Below are 21,115 nucleotides of genomic sequence, written 5' to 3'. Positions count from 1 at the left end.
AAAAGCTTGAACTCCAAGCATTTTTCCTTCATATTTTATCCGGGTATAATACGTTGCTGTTAAAGCTTTTGTTGAAGCTCTTACTTTACCCGGTTAAAGTGCTCAAAAACCCAACAACGACGCATTTTACTAATATTATTCTTTCTTGCACTCCCATTGGCTTACGGACGCTGCATGCATTGTCCCTTCATGCCGTCTATTTAATAATGTCGTTAATAAATTCAATGTGGTCTTCACTCCATCCATCGATCGTGTCTAGCCTCAGTTTTCCTCCATACATCAAATCGTTCGCATTTGAATATCTCATCACTCCTTTTAATTTTAATTATACTGAGTCTTCTTATGTAAATTTAGTTTATACAGGTTGTGCTTATGAATTTAGATTCAAAATATGGAGTTAAACACAATTGTACTATGTAGGCGTCCTAGTACAGGGATTACTCTTATCAATTCCTTCAACATTTCATAGTCTTCCCTCCATTTTTCCAACTAAAAATCAGTTTGGGCTCCTTTTTTCTCAGAAAAAGAAAAAAGAAGTAACAGCATACTTTTGCTCCTCAGCCCCTTCAAGAATGAATGAGCGATTTCAGGGCCTTGGCTCCCATTAAATATTTGAATATATATTCAATGAGGTTTTGGTTTTGGTTTTGGTTTAATATTTGAATATGTTAATTTGTTAAAAAAAAAGTAAAATTACAATGGTCACATCATAATTTTCCTGCACCTCTAATGGAGATTTCACCTTCTTTCTCATGACCAAAACATTGCAATTCTACATTCGAAAGGGGAAGAGGACCCAACTGGCCCTTGCATCTATTTTTGGCAAGTATGTGACGTGTGGTGCTCACCAAAGTAGAAGCGATAGTGCTGGATGGTGACTATTCATTGTAGTCTCCAATGATATTGTGTTATTATGCATTTTTAGTTTGCTGCCTATATATATATAGTATCTGAAGTAATTAAGAGAATATAAACTAATATAAACGGAAGTAGGTGGAAAATTGCATATATGGTATCTGACAAAATGGGTAATTAGAATAGTAGCAGGTAGAACAGGAAAAATGGTGGCCAGGTAGATGGATCCTACATGAGAGAGCAGGTCTCTGAAAATTTGAGGTGTATATGCAAACTCGGAGTAGTACTTGGATGGGTAATATTCACTTCGTTTGATATCACTCATCTTCTTCTTTCTTCTCTCCTGCGTGTTTTTCTTCTCTGCTTCTTCCATGTTTTGGTTCTCTTGTATACGTAATCTACCAGGTTTGCGGAATACTATTACTTGATGATTCTTCACATCGGTCTTCCTGTAATTTGTGTTTACAAGGCAAATGTCAATCGGGTAGTAAAACACTGTAGGATGATCTCTGAATCATCTCATTCTGATGATCAAGCAACCTATGCAGTTTCTAATTTCTTAATTATATCTCTTCACAGTGCATATGAACCTTCAATACTACTGTTATCGCCGCTGGAGGCTGGCAAAGTTACGGTTATGGCAACAAAAAACACCCTAGGGGTCAAGCCCGTTAATTGTTCAATCCATGAAACCAATTAAATTAAGATGATAAGTGATTACCAAGCTTGCATGCATGCTCAGAATTACTGTAATTACATATAATTAATGACCACCATAATTAAAACTGTTCAAATTAAAATATCTACAACTTACATATGGTATAGAGACTAAAAATAGAGTTTGACTAAAATTTTATGTCCAAACTTAAATTCATCTTGATAACTCGATAAATCTCGTCTTTGTATCATTGTGGTACACTGATAATGAAAAGTTTTAACTCCACAAATAAATATATGAGCATGAGGAAAGAGAAAAACAGATGAAATTTATAGGAACAACAATCGACTTTTCTAAAAAATTTCTGTATGCGTTTCTCCCTTTTACTTTTAAGTGACTAAAATTTTAATTGATATAAAGCCTATGTTATCAATGGAATATGTACATGTTTAATATAAGTATGATTAAAAAAAATTTAGTATATAATAAACGTATCTCATATGTAAATTAGTCTAGAATAATTACTTTAAATGAAATAAAATTTGTAAATAACAGAGATGCGTAAAAAATTAATAGGAAAAGATTGGTCAAGTAATTTACCTAAGCTAATGCTTCTTCCCCGATTGACCCATTATAAAATTGAAAATCTTTTGCATCCATTTTGGTTGCAGCCATTCTTCCTCCGCTTCCTCGCAGACATTACGTTTTCGTTTTATGTGAGAAGTGCTACCTACTAATCCATGGTTGTGAGCAGAGTGTTGGTGGATGTGAGAAGATGGGGTGGTATGGCACTGCAACTCTTTTATTTCTTTCAAATCTTTCTCATACACTATTCTAACACCACACTTCATCACCTTAGCATTGCGTTTACATGGATGTATGAAAGACACCTCAAGCTCACAGTCATCATATTTATCCTCCAAGAAAATGGATATAATTTATCATGCGACCAATAACGAATTATGGGCTGCTTAGATCGTCTACCCACCAACCGGCCTCTCCAAGTAATCTGTCGAGGATTTTTACCTCGAAAAATAGATCCATTACAGCTGGCTTGTTCAGAATTTCTACAATGGATAAATTTTCCACAAAGGATAACCTCGTCATCCCTTGAAGCATCATTATTGACAAAAACGCAGCAAGAAGCAACTCCAATCCATTGACTATCATTCCGAAGGTTGATAGGTAGGGGTATCTTAATTGAAGAGTCACTTTTCACTTCCGGGCATAATAATAGAAATCAAATTTCTTGAATTTGGAAATGACTGCAAAATAAAACACAAGTGGTTTGGTAACTAAAACCATAAATTCTCAAGTATGAGATTTTGTAAGGGAGAAAATAGAGATTAATAACCTCATTCACATTCATCTTCCAAGGAATACGGATATAATTTGTCAGGCGACCAATAACGAAGAAAAAGGAGATCCTTTGTTATAGGCGGGTTATTTTGTTTACCGGATACCCAGCCCAACCAGACCCAGTCACTCTCATCGACTTGTCTAGAATGTCTACGGTGGATAACAGCTCTACAATATTTCATTTTAGAAATAGATGAGGAAGTTGAAGGTAACGACAACATGACAACGTACGACAAGAAAAAAGGTATCTCAGTTTGGTGTTCAAAACCAGAAAACAAACCACCCAATACCCCAGAAAGAAACGAGAAACAATAAGTATATAAGCAACAAGAAAGAAAAACAGCTCAAATTTCCAGGGAACAGCAAAGGTTTCTAAGCAATTTCTCTATGCATTTCCCACTTTTTCTTTTTCCAATAATAACGCATGAGGTCATAGATGAGCAGTGATGCTTTTCCCAAAAGGAATCAAGAAGGTGAGAGTTGACAAAGTGGAGCCTACTTTAATTAATGTGTCGGACGGTTTGTGTTTTATGCACTTAAGAATTATAGATTAGCATGATTATGAAAAAGTAATAATTAAAATATAATATAAATTTTTACTATTTTAATATTTATATAATCCAAAGTTCTCTGCTCTTACATATAAGAGAGAGATCCTTCCAAGCTATCATTTTCCATTTATATGCTATATAATTTTTCATACTCTTCATTACCAGCAGTTTCTATCACAGTTTCAATGCAGTCATATCCTTTTCAGCAATAGTATTGCAAGAACATTTTCCATTAACAAAGTGATGGAAAGAGTTAGCATCTCTTATGATAATCTCCATCACCGTATGGCAATACACGGAGGTTCTTAGTGATCCTTATCAAGCTTCCTGCTGGTGCATTTAAAAGTCCTAAAGCAATAAAAAAAAAAGGGCATGTAATGAAGAACACGAATTGTATCCGGCATGTAACCTAAAGCTTCGAGTAATAATTTCATGTTCTTGAGAATCTGATTGATTTCATCCAAATTCAGATGCGAATCGTCGCCAGCAAAAAAGGCATGGAGCTGCTTTCCAACTTCAATCAGGCTGTATCCTGGTGTTTTTTTAGTCCTTGTCTTCTCACGAGACCTCAAATATGATCTACTCCGCCCCATCTCCTTGCTTCAGCATATATGTTCGTTAACATGATGTAAATTCCCAGGTTTGTTGCGTCCAGGCTCGATAAATATTCTGAGGTTTTTATGCCAATATGTGTTTCTGCATCTGGTCAGAAACAAACTTCTTCCCGGGTCCACAAGCCCCAAGTGACTACAAGCGGATAGAAGAGAGACAAATGTAGTTTTATTCGGCTTGAGTTTCTCATCTAAAATTTGGCGATAGAGATCAAGAGCTTTGTGTCCTTAACCATGCATGCCTTAGCCTGTGATCATAGAATTCCATGATATAACATCTTTAAGAAAGGACACATCTTCGAATACCCTATTGGCATAGTTAATGTTTCCACACTTGGCATACATATTGATCAAGGCTGTCCAGTTAACTATATTGAAAGCATAACCATGCCGCAACAATCAAGCATGGACACTCCTTCCTTTCTTCAACAAACCCAAGTGTGCACAACAATGGACTAAACTAACCAGAGTTGTATTAATCTTATGCCATCTTCGGCGTGCCTGTTTTGTATTAATCCAACAAGCATAGCAATTCAGGTAATCACATTCCAATTCTTCATCCTATCAAACACGAAATTTGCCTCCTTTAAGGCGTCACACTTGGAATACAAATCTACTATTGATGTACACAAAATAAGGTTCATGATGAGGCCTTTCCGAAAAGTATAGCCATGGAGAACCTTCCCAGTTTCCAAATCTGCTAGTTGAGCACAACCTTGGAGAAGGCTAATTATGGTTCCTCAATCAAAACTGCCACCAGTTAATACTAATTTCCGAAACAGATAGAAAGATTCGTTTACTAAACAATTCTGAGCATACCCTGAGATGATAACATTCCATGAAACCAGATTTTTTGCAGGCATGATATTGAAAAATGAAAACTGATCGAGCTCTTTTATGTTCACCCATCTTACTATACATATCAACGAATGCAGTGAGCACCAAAACATCAGTTCCCATTCCAAATACGAGAAGGAATCCTTGAACACACCCCACAAGCTTGAACCAAACTGACCACGGTTACAGCACTTGGCCTAACACCACATAAAACCATGTCAAGAAACAGATCAAAAGCTTCATCATAGTAACATCCCGTTATCACAGGATTTTCACCTTATTACCTGCTTCCTCATGGAGCATTCCATCTTTCTCCACATTTTTGTCTCAAAGTTGACTATTTTTTCTTCCACCTACAATATAGATGTAAGTTTATCCATATAACATAAAATGTAACCAAAAAAAAAAAAATCCATCAAACTTTATGAGTTTCAATCATATAAAAAATTTGAATTATATGAAAAAAATTTAAATGGTATGAGAAACTGTCACCCAAATCTGAGATATGTGCAGAATACTAGATCATGTTCAACATGTTTATACTCAAATTTTTAGAGTTGTTTATATATGTGTATATATATATATTTTAAGAATCATATCTCATAATCTTTATCAAAATATATGTTGAGTAAAGATTTCCAAAATGTGTACTTTAAATAAAATAAAAAAGATATAAATAAGGTATTCTATCAAAAAAAATAGTAAACAAGGTAGATAAAAATGTCTAGAGAAAGATTTAATAGGATAAGGCTAGTAAAGTAGTTTACCACAATTAATGCTTCTTGCAAGATCGGCCCCTTAGAAAATTGAAAATTTCTTTTGTCCGTTTTGGTTGCAGACCTTCTTCATCTCCTCGTAGATATTACGCTTTCGTTTTACAAGGGAAGTGCTACCTATTGATCCATCGTTATCGGCAGAGTGTTGATGAATATCTTCAAAATTTGCAGAACATTGACTGCTATGGCTATGCTGCTCTTTTAATTGATCCATCTCTTCCAAATCTTTCTCATACACTATTCTAACACCACACTTCTTCACCTTAACACCGGGACCAATTGGGTTTGTGAAAGACAGCTCAAGCTCATTGCATTCCTGTTCTGAGCAATCTATTGTTGATAAATTCTTTGTTTCACTTTCATCTTCCAAGGAAAATGGATATAATTTGTCACGTGACCAATAACGAAGAAAAAGGTGATCCTTCGTTATAGGCTGGTTATTTTGTTTACCTAACAACCAGCCCAACCAGTCACTCTCATCAACTTGTCCAGATTTTCTACAATGGATAACCGCTCTACAGATAATAAACTCCTCATCCCTAGAAGCATTATCATTGACAAAAATGCAACACCCAGCAACTCCTATCCATTGACTATCATTTTGAATATTGAGAGGTAGAGGTATCTTAATTGAAGAGCCACCTGTCTGTCGGCTAAACCATTCTGGGATTTCACTTCCAGGCATAATAACATCAAATATTTTTTTTGAATTTGCAAATGGCTGCAAAATAAAACACCAGTCGTTTGGTAACTAGAACCAAAAATTATCAAGTATGAGATTCTATAAGCGAAAAATAAGAGAGATCAGTTGACCTTAAGATGTTTTTTCAGCAATGTTAATGCGTTGATGTTCTCTACCAATCTATAGCAGTTAACCGCTTTAATGAAAGTCGAACCCACTAAATTGGGTACATCCAATGGACTTGCAGGTTCAACTACTTCAAGCGAAGCACAACCATCTAACCGCACATCTTCTATACTTGTTAGAAGCTCAGGCACCGATTTAAGCTCCTTGCAATTTGACAATCGAAGGGTTTTAAGCTTGGAAAGTCGAGTAAGAGCTGAAGGAATGCCAATGAAATTGTTCCCACTAAGATCAAGTAATATCAAAGAGGATAGACCAGAAATATCACTTGGAATATCTGCTTCACAAAGATTGCGAACATTGCAATTTGACAATCCAAGATATTGAAGCTTGGAGAGTCGCATAAGAGACACGGGTATGTTGCTGAAACTGTTACCACTAAGATCAAGTTTTTTCAAAGAGGATAAACAAGAAAGATCATTAGGAATGTCTCCTTCCCGAAGATTGCTATACCTTAGATTCAACTCTCTTAATCTGGACAAAGAAGGCAACATCAGAGCCATGGAACTCATCCTTCCTCTTTGAATTACCTTGAAAAGAGAAGAAAGATTTCTTTGCAACTTAGATGGTACCTTGCATCCATTGAAAGACAAAACTTTAAGATTTTTCAATTGAAAAATGAAGGATGGTAGTTTTGTTATAGCTGTTTCACTTAAGTCAAGCTCTTCCAAAAATTCTAATTGCTGTAAACTCTCTGGCAAATTTTCAACTTTATAACAACCAGAAAGATCAAGACTTTTTAGACATTCCATTTTCCCATCAATCTCTGGAAACCTTACAAGATTTGAACAACCCGAAAGAATTAATGTTTCAAGAGATTCCATTCCAATTTTGGTTGGAAGACTCCTAAGACTTCTACAGCCTCTTAAATTCAAAAGTTTAAGGCTCTTAAGCACTCCGATTGATGGATGAACATGTGCTAATCTCGTACAACCTTCCAAAATCAATACTTCAAGATATGTGGCTGTTGTGAAGTCTGGTGTCTTGATCAGGTTTCGGGACCCTTCAAGATTGACCATTTTCAATTTATACAAGGACTGTTGAAAACAATAATAAATTAGAAAGAAAGATAAAAGACTAATTTTTTCTTGTTATTTTTCTATCATAATAAAATTTGAATCATTCAACTTAAAATAAACAAAAACACAACGATGGGATTAATTAATTCTTACTCTATTTCCCTTCCATAGTTGTTCAATGCAACTGTATGACAAGATAAGTGCAACAAGGTTATCCGGTTTGAAGCTTGAAGGTAATAATCTTAAAGGACATTCTTTCCAATCTAAAAGTCGTAACTCATTAGAAATATATTTGAGATCATAACAATTCGAGAGGCAAAGGACTTTGAGCAATCTCAACTTTTTCATCTTTAAGAAGGCATCGACACTCAAATTGAGCATCTTGTTCGACTCCCTGATAACCATGGGCAAAACAAAGAGGAGATTCAAGATATAGAAAACAAATTCTCTACAATTATGTTGCTTCAGCAACCTTTTTTTCTTAAAATAGACATGTCCAACACTCATGTCTGACTCGTATTATAACATAGGTATAAAAATATGATATTTCAAAGACTCTTCAAATATATAAAACACTTAAAAAGAAAATCGAACATACTTGAGTCAAACACAAATTCATACTTAACACCTACATCTGAGTCCAAATAACATAGCTTGAAAGAATTGGAACAAATTCACCAACACATCACTAACTCTTTTTCTTTTTTTAAAAAGAATTAAGCGGTTAAAAATTTTGTCAATGCTTTTTAATTTCTTACTTTTTTACAAAAATAAAAATAACAACATTACTAATAATATGCATAGATACATGTTTATAGATGTTTTCCTACCTCTTAATATCGATGATCACACCTTCAATCACTTCTGTAGCCTAAACATCAAGAGTAAAACATAAAAAGACAGAAAAATAATGGTTTTAAACTATCCAATCAAATTTGTGAAAACTTACATTTATATTTATCGTAGCATGTTCAAAATTATACATATATTTAGGAATATAACAAATAGAAGTATTCTTGATTATACATACTGCATAAGTCTTATTAATACTTATAATCAACAAAAAGATTTAAAATGACATATATTTAGAAAGATGATGAACTGATCTATTTGTTTTACTCGATCAAGCATTTAAAACAAAACTTCATAAATATGAAGTTGTAAAAATGAGTTATAGACATTTTTTCACCAGTTATTCTTGACAATGTAAATAGATAATTTATTTAACTCAATAAATATATACAAATAAGTGGTTATAATAATGTATGTTATGCCTAATGAAACTCTCAAACCTCCTGTAAGGTCCATGTGTTTTGTACCAAAAAGCATAATAGTGATAAATGGAATGACTGCAAGATTCAAATTGAACCTAAAATCTACTGAATGTCACCTCTTAAAACATAACGTTAACCAATTGAATTCGAGTCGGAATATATATAATGCAATTTCAATGTAATGACTTACAGTGTTTTTTGTTAGCACATGATAAACATCTCTTTCCTCCCACAACCTGCAACGTTTTCCAGGTTCATCGATAGATTTTTCCCTAACAATTTGTCTTCCCATTGTTTGTATCAGGTTATGCATCCACAAATACTTGTCTTCATGAACTTTTATGAGAGATTTCTTAATGAGAACATCTATTCCAATATCTGAGAAAAACTCACAACCATCCAATACTTTCATTACAAAATCTTTCTCCTCCCCGTTGAAGAAGCATGCTATGTCTAGAAATATATTCTTCTCCCTTTCTTCCAATCCATCAAAGCTGATTCGAAGTGTATTGAGAATTTCTTTGTTAGAATCTCCTTTAAGCCTTTCGACTGCACTTCTCCATTGAGCTACATCTCTACCGTACAAAAAAGAACCCAAAACTTCAAGAGCTAAGGGGAGACCACCAGCATAACGTACAACATGTTCAGAAAGCTTAATGAAATCATCTTTTGGCACTATATCACTAGGAAAAGCTTTCAAATTGAAAAGTCTAAGTGCATCATCAGGATTCAATGTTGCAGGCTTATACACACCATCGACTCCATAAGATCGGAGCAAATGTTCATCTCTTGTTGTTACAATGATTCGACTCCCTAAACCGAACCAATTACACCTTCCAACCAAGCATTTCAAGTGTTGTAAGTTATCAACATCATCAAGAATAACAAGAACTTTTTTATGAGACAACTTGTGGCTAATTATGGCATTCCCTTCATGAACATTGAAAAAATTGAAGCATTCATCTGGCAAGATTTGAGAAAGAAGTTGTTTTTGTAAAGAAACAAGTCCACATTTGTTTGAAGCTTCTCGAACATCAGCAAGAAAGCTTTTACCTTCAAAATGAGGAGACATTTGAGTGTAAACGACCCTTGCAAGAGTTGTTTTACCAATACCACCCATTCCACAAATTCCTATAATGCGGACATCGTCTTCCCCAATGTTTATTTTCGGATACAACTCCTCCAAATGTAAACTAATTCCAACCAACTCATCATGAACAACCGGATATGTCTGACATAATTTCGCTGATATCTTCTTAACAATGTCTCCAATAAATTCCATTTCATGTCTACAAAGAAATATAATTTTGTTGATATCTTTCAAATGCTCTTTTTTTCTATTTCAATGAACAATATAGTTTAGAAGCAAACAAAAAGCAAGATGACACAACTTGCTCTTTAGTAGAAAAATTGAACTTTACAATTAAACACATGTAATCCCCTGATGCCATTAAAACTAGAAAAGAAAGAATACCTGTTATTTAAATGCCATCCCCTGATGCTAGCCACTTCAGTCAAAGCATCTCGCCACCTTTGGAGCTTTTCTTTATCTTCCTTGTATCTCTCTTCGTGTTTGGCAAAGGCTTCATCAACTTTACCTTTCTGTTTTTTAAAATCAGATGGATCAACATTGTAAAAAATTGGAAAAACTTTATGGCCGTCGTTGTTATGTTGTTTAACAATCTCAGCAAGCTCCTCCAAGCAACAACTTGAAAAGGCATAAGTTTCAGAGAAAACGATTATCGAGCACCATGATTGCTGAACTGCTTTGAGAATTCCTGGTGTGATCTCTTCACCCGCCTCCAGCTTTAGATCATCTTTGAAAGTGACAATCCCACTTCTCCTTAGAGCATGATAGAGATGATCCGTGAAGTTCCTGCGGGTATCTTCACCTCTAAAACTCAAGAAAACATCATATTTCTTCCTAGAAATGGATGAGGGAATTGAAGCTATCGACATCATGACAATGTATCAGAAGAAATTTGCCGCTCAAAATCAGAGAACAAAACGCCCAATACCCAGAAAGAAACCAGCAACAATTAGTATGTATAAGCAACGAGAAAGCGAAAAACAGTTCAAATGTCCAGGGAAGAAAAAAGTTTTGTAAGCAAAAGTTCTCAATACATTTCTCACCTTCCCTTTTTCCAAGAAAAAAACGCGTAGCAGTGGAAAGTGGGGTCATAGACGTGATATGATGTGTTTTTCTACGAAGAAACCAAGAAGGTGAGAGTTCACAAAGAGGAACCTACTTTCATTAAAGTGTTTGACGGTTTGTCTTTTTTTATTACAAACAATACTAAGTAAAGATATAATGTTTCTTCCGTATTAAAAAACAAAAAAGAATTAAATATTATGAATATTGCCTTTTCAATTATTTATTTTATGTTATGGAAACGTAATTTTAATAATTTTTTATTTTAAATTTAAACTTTAAACTCAAATCTCGACCCCAAAATTTTAAATCTAAACCTTAAACTCAAAATCTCAAACATGAATATGAACTTTAAACTCGAAATTTTAAACTTCAAACTCAAAACATATTCAATATTTAAGATTTTAAGTTCGGGATTCAGGATTCAAATTTAAGTTCGAATTTATGATTTAAGGTTTGAGATTTAAAGTTTAAAGTTTAAATTTAGAATTCTAAGTTTAAGATTTCATTGTTTTGAGTTTGAAGTTCAAAATTTATAGTTCAGGGTAAAAAAAAGTTATCAAAATTACATACCAGAAAAATTATTGAAATATCATTATATAATTAAAAAGAGGTGATATGATGAGAAAATGTTCATAAAATAATTTTTCATCTCCTGTCCAATAATTCAAAACTGATGCTGAAAAAACTGGTAAAAAGAAAAAGGGTTGAATGGCTAATAGAACCGTTTTCTTCTATTTTAATAATTTTATAAATTTTTTAATAATTTATTTAATAATCTTGCCTTTTGCAGGTTTCTGTAGAGACCAAAGTGAAAAGCAGATAGTATCACAGTTTCAATGCAGGCCTGAGGATTAAATATTTTAACATCGCAATCAAATCATTTTCACCAATAATCATTGCAAGAACATTTTCCATCAACAAAGTGATGGAAACGGTTAGCATCTCTTACGATAATCTCCCTCTTTACCACCTTTGATATATATTTAGTCACTGTATGGCAATCACCACATACACGGAGGTTCTTACTGATCCTTATCAAGCTTCCTGCCGGTGTATGTAAAAGTCCGAAAGCGATAGCTAACCTCTCACTATGCCTCCACAGTGATTTGATCTTCATCGCCTCATCTACGTCACGAAGAACACAACTTGTATCCGGTACATAACCTAAAGCTTCAAGTTCTGATTTCAAGTTCTCGAGAATCCGATCAATTTCGACCGAGTTCGGATGTGAATCTTCACCAGCGAAAAACGCATGGAGCTGTTTTCCAACTTCAATCAGGCTGCATCCTGGTGTTTTTTTCAGTCCGCGTCCCCTCATGAAACCTCGAATATGATCTACTGCATCCCATCTCCTTGCTTCAGCATATATGTTTGATAACATGATGTAAATACCCGGGTTTGTTGCGTCCAAACTTAATAAATAGTCTGCAGCTTTTATGCCGATATCAATGTTCTTGTGCATTCTACAACCATTTAGCAATGCTTCGAAAACTTCACGGCTCGATTGAAAGGGCATTTGATTGATCAATACCTCCGCTTCTTCGATATGTCCTGCTCTGCTAAGAAGATCGACATAGCAAGCATAATGCTTCTCATTAGCCCTGATGTTATGGTCGCTTTCCATGCTCAGAAACAATCTTCTTCCTTGGTCCACGAGCCCTGAGTGACTACAAGCGGATAGAAGAGAGACAAATGTAGTTTTATTCGGCTTGAGTCCCTCATCTAACATTCGGTGATAGAGATCAAGAGCTTTGTGTCCTTGACCATGCATGCCATAGCCTGTGATCATAGAATTCCATGATATAACATCTTTAAGAAAGGACACATCTTCGAATAACCTCTCAGCATAGTTAATGTTTCCACACTTGGCATACATATCAATCAAGGCTGTCCTGTTAACTACGTCGAAAGCATAACCATGCCGTAACAATCGAGCATGCACACTCCTTCCTTTCTTCAATGAACCCAAGTGTGCACAACAGTGGACTAAACTAACCAAAGTTGTAGAATTTGCAGTGCCTCCCTCTTCTTGCATCTTACCAAATAATCTTATGGCATCTTCGGCGTGGCCATTTTGTGCTAATCCGACAAGCATAGCAGTCCATGTAATCACATTTCGATTCTTCATCCTATCAAACACAAAAGTTGCCTCCTTTAAGGCACCACACTTGGAATACAAATCTACTAATGCTGTACACAAAATAACGTTTATGTCGAGGCCTTTCCGGAAAATATAACCATGGAGAACCTTCCCACTTTCCAAATCTGCCACTTGAGCACAACCTTGGAGGAGGCTAATTATGGTTCCTGAATCGAAACCACCACCAGTTAATATTAATTTCTGAAACAGATCGAAAGCTTCATATACCAAACAATTCTGAACATACCCTGAGATTATAACATTCCATGAAACCAGAGTTTTTGCAGGCATGATATCGAAAACTGATTGAGCTCTTTCATGTTCACCCAACTTACTATACATATCAATCAATGCAGTATGCACTAAAACATCAGTTCCCAATCCGAATACAAGAACCAATCCATGAACGCGTTTCCCTAGTTCTAAATTCCTCGTTCCTCCACAAGCTTGAACCAAACTGACCATGGTTATAGCACTTGGCCTAACACCACAAAGAATCATCTCAAGAAACAAATCAAAAGCTGCAACATAGTAACATCCCTTTACATAACCACCAATCATTGAATTCCAACAAACAACATCTCTGCTGATCATCTGATTAAAAACCAGTCTCGCACTATCGAAATCACCGAATTTCATAAAGAAATTAACCATTGAACTTCCCAAAAACTTATCACCATCCACTCTATGATCCGCAGCTCTCTTGATTACTTCCCTTCCCCTTTCATAATCTTCTAGTTCCATACAAGCCTTCAACACAAAATTACACGAATAACTATCGAATCCCCAATCTGAAGCCCCCATTAGTTCAAACAACTCAATAGTTTCCTTATAACACTGATTTCTCAAATACCCATTAAGCATTGAATTACAAAGAATGGGTTTTGGTTGAGGAATTTTATCAAACACTTTCCTGGCAAGCCCCAAACAACCCAGTTCACTATAACTTCTAACCAAATTGGATGACAAAAAATGGTGTTTAGATACAGAATTCGTGATAATCTGGGCATGGATAGATTTAACAGACAAAAGGGTATTTGAGAATTCATGTAAAAGTGACAAGAATCTCTGAATATCGAGAGGGAGATGATTAAAGTTGGCATTGTTTATACTTGAAAATGAGTGCAAAGAGAGAAACTTGAAGGGTACTTTGTAAAGAAAATTATGAGTATTAAGATTGGGGGAAGGCATAAAGGAGATCATAAGAGAGTGGAATTTGAGTTAAAGTGCTTTCTTTTTAACTAAAGCCATTGAATTTCTTAAAGTTCTAAGGCCTAATAGCTTCATAGCAACCTAGGGTTCATCCAACTACTGAATTTAGTGGATTAATTAACAATGATTTATTCTTATTAATGGTGCCTGAATTGTAAAAAAAATATCTCTATTTTAATTTTTTGTCCGAAAAGAATAAGTGTATATAAGGTTTTTTTTTTCATTAAAATTCTTATCTAAATATTTTAATGCAGTTGAAACTCAATATGGTCACTAAATACTGGGATTTTAAGCAAAAAAAAAAAACTAATACTATGGCCTGATTGTGTTTTTTAATGAGTTTTAAGTTGTGTTGGTAAAATATATCTTCTTTAGATCTCTCTTAAATTTATTATGATTAGTAAATCGGGGTTAATTGTAATTATTAATTTTGATTAGAATAGTTCATATAATTTTAAGTTTTATTTAATCGAAAATAATACTTACACCACCAATTTTGTCTTAATTTAATCAAAAATAATAATATCAAATGAGATATGGTAGTTTTTATTAGACCTATACATTTTTTTTTGAATAAAATGCATACCTTTCAAGTAAAATATGCATCTTTTGAGTAAAATAAAACAAAATTGATAATTTAATTACTTATATGAGAATTGAAATACATTTGAAGTCACTGAATTACTAGTAAGTTGATGTTTTGATTACTCCATTTTAAAAAGTTATAAAATTATCATTAAATCGTTCAAAAATTTTCGTTTAAGTCATAAAATAGTTAAAATCTTTATTATATGATCTTCTCCATTCTCACTTCCAATACCAATCAAAAGGGCAAATTTCCCCTCCTCTTTTATGCTTTAGTTTTTTCTTTTCATAAAATAGTTTTGAAAGTTACAAATTTACAAACTAAACTCTAAACAATTTTTTTCTCCGATCTTCAATACCGACCATTAAATCAGCTTAAATTTGAGATATGTTCTACTCATTTATAAGTATTATTTCACTATATCGATCATCGAATCGTCACTCGAAGCTTACTAATCAGACTTTTAAAAGAAAAAACTTAACAATCAAATAAGTTAAATGATCACATTTAAATAATTCGATAATTATTTTATAACTTGCTAAAGTTGAATACACTTGAGTAATTTGCCGTCCTTTTTATTTTACTTCCTAATATAGGATTGAACTTTTATTTTCAAAATGCATTGCCTTCTTTGGTCATGAACCATAAATCAGGAACCATGGGAGAGTGGGAATTTAGTATTTTCTGTATTGATTTCATGTTGGTATTATTTTCAAGGACACGAATACGTTTCCGGTTCCTTCACTTCTATCAATATTGCAGAAATAAAGAAAGCTATACAACGGTCAATTACGATAAATATCAATAGTATATCAATAACAAAGATACAAAATAATGACCTAAAATCGCATTTCAGCTGTGATTTAAATTCTGAGTTCTAAACTAATTGAGTCTTAGCTTGATTAGTATCGATGTTGTTGTCAGTGCAGGACATGCGTTCGAGTGCGCTAAAACGCATTATCCTCCTATTTAAGGGTTGAAGAGAGGCTATGGGTAATTCTAGGAATTGTTTCAAAAATAACATATATTATAAGAATCTATAATGAGATTACTATTAAAAAAAATCCGGTTCTAAAATTGGTGTGAAAACAAAATCCAAGCAAAATCATATCTATTTCAATCCAACAACATACCAGTACAGTAACCTTCTTTCAATATAAGATTTTTAAAAAAAAGTTACAAACACTAATAATTAGAGCACCAAAAATGTCTAGAGAAAACATGTATATACCAGGAATAGGGAGCAGGGGTAACAAAAATTATGACTTAATTCCTTCTACCTTTGTTTTTCCGGGATGAAACTACAACCCAACCGTCTTCAGCTTCAGCTGACTGGTTTTGCTTTGGCTCTTCTGTAAGCATACTAACTGGATTCAAACTTGACTGAGAGTTCGGTACATCCACCATCATGTTTGCCGCGATGTCTGCACTCATGCTATCATTTTCATCATCATCGTCATCCTCATCTTCGTCGTTACTCTAGGATAAAAATAATATGAATCCATGAGAAGAATAATAAACAATTTCAACCCATAAATCTACACCTTATATGATGACTCGGTAATCTTTTGTAACCTTTTGTTAGTAAGCAAAGAATCCATCATGTAAGAACCAATCATGGGAAGAATATTTGAGAGAGAAAACTGTAGGTGAAACCTTTTTAATAGTTCCACCATCCAAATGCAGTTGTTATTTTATGAGAGGCCATGCCATGCCATTAAAATTGGGGGGGGGGGGGGGGAGGCAAGCAGTATAAACCATTCCATTTCAGAATATACCATCCATCATAATTGATCTAAGGTTTTAATAGTATAAACCTTTCCACATCGAGAAGGGGATTGGAAGATGCGGAGTTGAAGGTAACCCCAGAAGTAGCAAGTATGAACCAACACTTTTTCTTTTCCTTTTTCATCTATTAATTTTATGTCAAGTTTTTAATATTAAGAAACAGAACTAAACTCAGAAAAGCAATAAAATAATCAGACTTCACAAATCAAATTGATAGTGAGAATCTGAGCTCCTTGATGATCACATAGTAACTAGTATCTTGCACCTCTAAGACCACTGAAGAAATCTTTTTCATATGAACAATGCGACTTTCCTAACATGTCAACATAGCTGCTAAGCATTGGAAACAAAAAGGAAACAAAATCTAAAGAAAGCAAAGATAAACAGAAGCAAATTTCAACAGAGATAGTATGCAGTATGTTATCTTCAAAACGAAACATATTAATAGGCATTAAAGGGTTTAAACAAGAAAATACCGGTCGGACATGAGCGACTGGAGGAGGATTCATTGTCCTCAGTTTTTCAACAGATTGATAGTTACCTTCCAAACACTCTTCATGCATAATCATTAATTTCTCAGCCACCTGTAACAAGTCGAAGGAATTGAATTATCTCTAATGCATAATCATTATAGGAACTTGTTCCATTGTATAGCATGGGTATGCCATGTTTTTTGGCAACCTCCTATATCAATGTGAAGTATCCAAGGTGAGCTGAACATAGACATGCTAGGTAAATAACAATTAAAAGTTGCACGTTGAATAAATGAAAATATATATTCCGACAGAATACCACAAAGAACAACTCAAAATGTCAACTTAGCTTGAACAAAGATTTGACCTAAAATGTTGGCTTTTTAAAGATTAAAAACTGCCCCTTGGTATAGCTTATTCTGTAAAACACATTCAGAAACTGATATGCCACAATGAGTTAAGGTGACAACAACATCGAATAACAAAATTAGATGGAACCAACCCGATTAAATCAATCATCAATGCAAAATTTTGATCGTTTCACTAAAGGAAAGTATATATTCCAAAAAACAACCCGAAAGAACAATTCAACAAGTTGTTAAACTTAATTTGATCAAAGAATTTGAGCCTAAACTGTTGGTTTTTAAAAAATAAAGAAAAACTACCCCTTGTTATAGTTCATTCTGTAAAATACACTAAAAAACCAAAGGAGCATCCATACTGTACACATTCATAAACTAATATATCACAATGTTCTTTAAGTGTCAGCAACATAGATTCGATTTGATTAAATTAAGGCAATTTTTGTATCAGTTGTACCAGATTTATAGCATCGAACATCATAAATAAGAGATTGAAATGACTATAGTATCCTGAATTGAAGCCAAGCCAAGGTTAAGATCGAAGATTGAAGATACCTCCTCAATGCTGCCATCTTCAACTAACGTATTAAGACTAAGCAAACCTTCCTCTAAAAGATTTTCCAAATCATCTATATAAAGCGGCTCCGCTGAGATAGTAAAAAAAAAATCAAATTTAATTACTGGTTTTGGAAAATAAAAAAAAAATAACTGATCATAATATACATAAAAGTTACCTCTGGCTTCAGTGAAGAATGCGAAGACGTCCGTGCAGATGGCGTTGGCTTTGCCGAGAGAATCACGGCCGCCCCACTCGTTTTCAACGGCGGCGGTGAGAGCCGACCACCGAGTGAGGATTAAGCTTATTCCTTCCTGGAATACCGGGGCTGATTCCGCCGTTAGTTTCTTCGATTCCATTGATTTTTTTTAATCCTTCTTTTTCTCTGTTCGCCTTTTGTTTCTTTGCAATTTAGTTTGTCTATGAGAGAACTAAAACCCTACGAGTTTTCAAAGTGATCGAAGATGGGCTTGTTTGGATTGAGGATAAAAGTATTCGGTTATGGATAGAGGTGGAGTTTTAGTGAAAATGGTTTGGACCGGGTCTTAAAAAATCCAATTAAAGTTGGGTTTTAATTGGGCTTTTGGAATTTAAAATTTCAATCTAAGCCCAACTAGGAGGAGCTATAGACGGTTCGGTTCAGTTCAATTTGATTTTTTTTTTTTAACTTACGATTAATTAGAAGTTTCATTACATGCATATGCGTGGAAACTAATAATTTAAAACATAAATATGTATTTAAAAGTAGCCTATAATAAATAATGAAATATATGATTTGAAATTAATTTATAATAACACATTAAATATATATGTTATTAAAATGAAAAAATTAAATTGAATTTTTTTCATGATATCGTTATCAATCTTGAGTCGGTGTCGAGTTAATTTATGCCATCAACTCAGTCAAATATATTATTAATATATACAACTGATGGAGGTAAAAAAGTATACATAATAAAATTAAAAGGTATAAAAATATCAAAATAAAATTTTAGTAGAATGGTAAATTAAAGGGTTTATTAATGCAATTGGTGTCAGTTTGAATCCCACTATGTGTATATTTTTATTTATTTGTTTTAAAGTGAAAAGACTAAAATACTCTTAAATAATATTACTTATTTTAATTACGGAAGGGTATTATTGTAATTTTTCAACCAAGTTGGTGACCTAGTTGAGAGTGACACGAACTCAGTTAAGAGTTTAAATAATAGTAAGTATAGATATACAACTAATGCAGATAATAAAGTGTGCACAATAAAATTAAAATGTGTAAAAATATCAAAATAAAACTTTAGTAGAATGGTAAATTAAAGGTTTTATTAATACAATTGATGTGGGTGTGAATCTTACCATATGTATTTTATTGGTTTGTTTTAAAATGAAAAAACTAAAGTACCCTCAAATAATATTATTTATTTTAATTATGAAAGGGCATTCTCATAATTTTTTAACCAAATCGGGGACTCGATTGAGGGCAGTGACAGATCTAGAAATACAATTTAGGGGAGGCAGAGGTGAAATCAAAAATTTTTTGAGGAGCGGAATTAAATTATATATTTTGATTATAGTAAAAATGCAAATTCATCATTTTTAATAGCCTATATCTCTATAATTTTTAGAGGATTCAATCAATTTTTTATCATTTTGAGGGGACAAAGTGCAATTTTATCATCACTAATTTCAAATTTTATAAATTATAAAAGGTTTAAAAGGAAAAATTTTCATTTTAGGGGGGTTGGGAGCCTTTCCAACTCCCCCTAGGTCCGCCCCTGATTGAGGGTGACACCAACGTTATCAAAAGTTTAAATAATAGTATAAATACCATTGGCCAATTTCATTTCGATATTGCATGCATGTATCAATTAAAATGTTTTGTTTTGATAGTAAATTAGAACAAAGCCTAGGTTTCATTTTGATATAAATTTTAATCGATACCTATTATATCAATCATAACAATCGAGTTAACTCATATCACTCGTAATACAACGCATTTTTTTTCTTCTCTATATGATTTTATGGAACTTGAATCTTATATATTTAGTATGGGATGGTGTTGTTGTTTATTATATATAACAATTTTTTTAAAAAATTTATTAAATAATGAATTATATTTATAAATATTTTGTATTTAAAATTTAATTAATCTCGTTCATATTCATTTGATATTTATAAATATTAATTATATAAACTCATTTAAGAAATAATTGAGATTCCCATTAATTATAAGAACTCATCTAAAGACCGAGTCCTCGCCTTCAAAGCAAAACTTGTGGAATATATTACATGGTCATATCCATTTTTATGTTTAAATGTATGTTGGTAAATAAAATCCTGAGTCCAGGGTAAATAATTAAGATGCATGTCATCAATCCATCTCAAAAATCAAGTCCTTAGCTTTATTGAAAATCACAATAAACTCAAATATATATATATTTGATGTTCTTTCTGTACTTTTCCCGCAACTCTTTCATATATATTTATAATTCATGGTTTCCTGATGTGACGTTTTAAGAGATAATTAGATGTCATGTAGATGGCACGTTCTCTTTTTAAGTTTGACACATACCTTAAGACATGTTTTTCTGATGGTATTCGCACTCAAGTATCATTATAGGAAGCAAGACATGTGCTCCACCTCGTAAGGTGGTGACACGCGAGATGAGATCACCTCACGAGGTTGCCCTTATTGATAGGGTGCGAGGAGTGCTCGCACATGAGGTGGTGGGATACAATGGGATCCATCTCGCGTGCTCAACCTCGCGAGGTGATGAGTTGCGATGGGATCACTTCACGAGGTTGCCCTTATTGATGGGGGTATGAGGAGTGCTCGCACGTGAGATGATAAAATACAATAGGGCGATCTACTTCTCACAAAGATGTGATGAGGCATTCCACCTCACAATAAAGGTCGAATTTCAAGTCATAAGGATGGGTCGAATTTCGGGTTATGAAATATTCTATAACAACGACATTTAAATGTCAATAAATAAAACTTTTTAAGTCCTAATAACATACATATTTATGTATGTAATCATCAA

The 21,115-nt window shown here is 33.6% G+C and overlaps 3 protein-coding genes and 1 pseudogene across 5 annotated transcripts; all 4 read right to left on the bottom strand.

Moving 5' to 3' along the window:
• Window positions 1–959: 959 nt before the first annotated feature.
• LOC121209449 (putative pentatricopeptide repeat-containing protein At3g23330) lies at window positions 960–5,148 on the bottom strand (annotated as a pseudogene).
• Window positions 3,623–11,068, bottom strand: LOC107963039 (disease resistance protein RUN1). Of its 3 annotated transcripts, none has more exons than XR_001701863.2 (8): window positions 10,280–11,068; window positions 8,996–10,094; window positions 8,362–8,402; window positions 7,685–7,925; window positions 6,461–7,549; window positions 5,639–6,368; window positions 5,148–5,224; window positions 3,623–5,068 (listed from the first exon to the last, which is right to left on the bottom strand). XR_001701863.2 is itself a non-coding variant. In XM_016899645.2 (7 exons), the coding sequence occupies exons 1-6, from the start codon at window positions 10,765–10,767 to the stop codon at window positions 5,670–5,672; spliced, it is 3,657 nt and encodes a 1,218-aa protein (XP_016755134.1). In that variant the 5' UTR covers window positions 10,768–11,068; the 3' UTR covers window positions 3,623–5,224; window positions 5,639–5,669. The 3 variants fall into 3 exon arrangements, 1 of the variants encoding a protein (XP_016755134.1); XR_001701862.2 differs by having other exon boundaries at window positions 5,156–5,224; XM_016899645.2 differs by having other exon boundaries at window positions 3,623–5,224.
• A 596-nt stretch (window positions 11,069–11,664) lies between these two features.
• On the bottom strand, window positions 11,665–14,484 carry LOC107963029 (pentatricopeptide repeat-containing protein At3g12770). Its single transcript, XM_016899631.2, has one exon. It carries the CDS (start codon window positions 14,301–14,303, stop codon window positions 11,844–11,846), a length of 2,460 nt encoding a protein of 819 aa, XP_016755120.2. The 5' UTR covers window positions 14,304–14,484; the 3' UTR covers window positions 11,665–11,843.
• A 1,508-nt stretch (window positions 14,485–15,992) lies between these two features.
• LOC107963020 (pre-rRNA-processing protein TSR2 homolog) lies at window positions 15,993–18,570 on the bottom strand. Its single transcript, XM_016899622.2, has 4 exons — window positions 18,256–18,570; window positions 18,077–18,168; window positions 17,163–17,270; window positions 15,993–16,377 (listed from the first exon to the last, which is right to left on the bottom strand). Exons 1-4 carry the CDS (start codon window positions 18,434–18,436, stop codon window positions 16,165–16,167), a joined length of 594 nt encoding a protein of 197 aa, XP_016755111.2. The 5' UTR covers window positions 18,437–18,570; the 3' UTR covers window positions 15,993–16,164.
• Between the last annotated feature and the right edge of the window lie 2,545 nt (window positions 18,571–21,115).

This window comes from Gossypium hirsutum, chromosome A11, assembly GCF_007990345.1.
Source record: "Gossypium hirsutum isolate 1008001.06 chromosome A11, Gossypium_hirsutum_v2.1, whole genome shotgun sequence".
In the NCBI taxonomy this organism is placed as follows: Eukaryota; Viridiplantae; Streptophyta; class Magnoliopsida; order Malvales; family Malvaceae; genus Gossypium; species Gossypium hirsutum.
This window is presented reverse-complemented; position numbering and strand designations above follow the sequence as displayed.

What these genes read in the sequence shown, in the direction of transcription:
- LOC107963020 (XM_016899622.2), bottom strand. Translation starts at nt 18,436, where the DNA reads ATGGAATCGAAGAAACTAACGGCGGAATCAGCCCCGGTATTCCAGGAA. An exon ending in ATTCTTCACTGAAGCCAGAG is followed by an intron (nt 18,169 to 18,255) that starts GTAACTTTTATG and finishes TTACTATCTCAG; the next exon opens with CGGAGCCGCTTTATATAGAT. An exon ending in CAGTCGCTCATGTCCGACCG is followed by an intron (nt 16,378 to 17,162) that starts GTATTTTCTTGT and finishes TTTTTATCCTAG; the next exon opens with AGTAACGACGAAGATGAGGA.
- LOC107963029 (XM_016899631.2), bottom strand. Translation starts at nt 14,303, where the DNA reads ATGATCTCCTTTATGCCTTCCCCCAATCTTAATACTCATAATTTTCTT.
- LOC107963039 (XM_016899645.2), bottom strand. Translation starts at nt 10,767, where the DNA reads ATGATGTCGATAGCTTCAATTCCCTCATCCATTTCTAGGAAGAAATAT. An exon ending in GTGATCATCGATATTAAGAG is followed by an intron (nt 7,926 to 8,361) that starts GTAGGAAAACAT and finishes CATGGTTATCAG; the next exon opens with GGAGTCGAACAAGATGCTCA. An exon ending in TGCTGAAAAAACATCTTAAG is followed by an intron (nt 6,369 to 6,460) that starts GTCAACTGATCT and finishes TTTATTTTGCAG; the next exon opens with CCATTTGCAAATTCAAAAAA.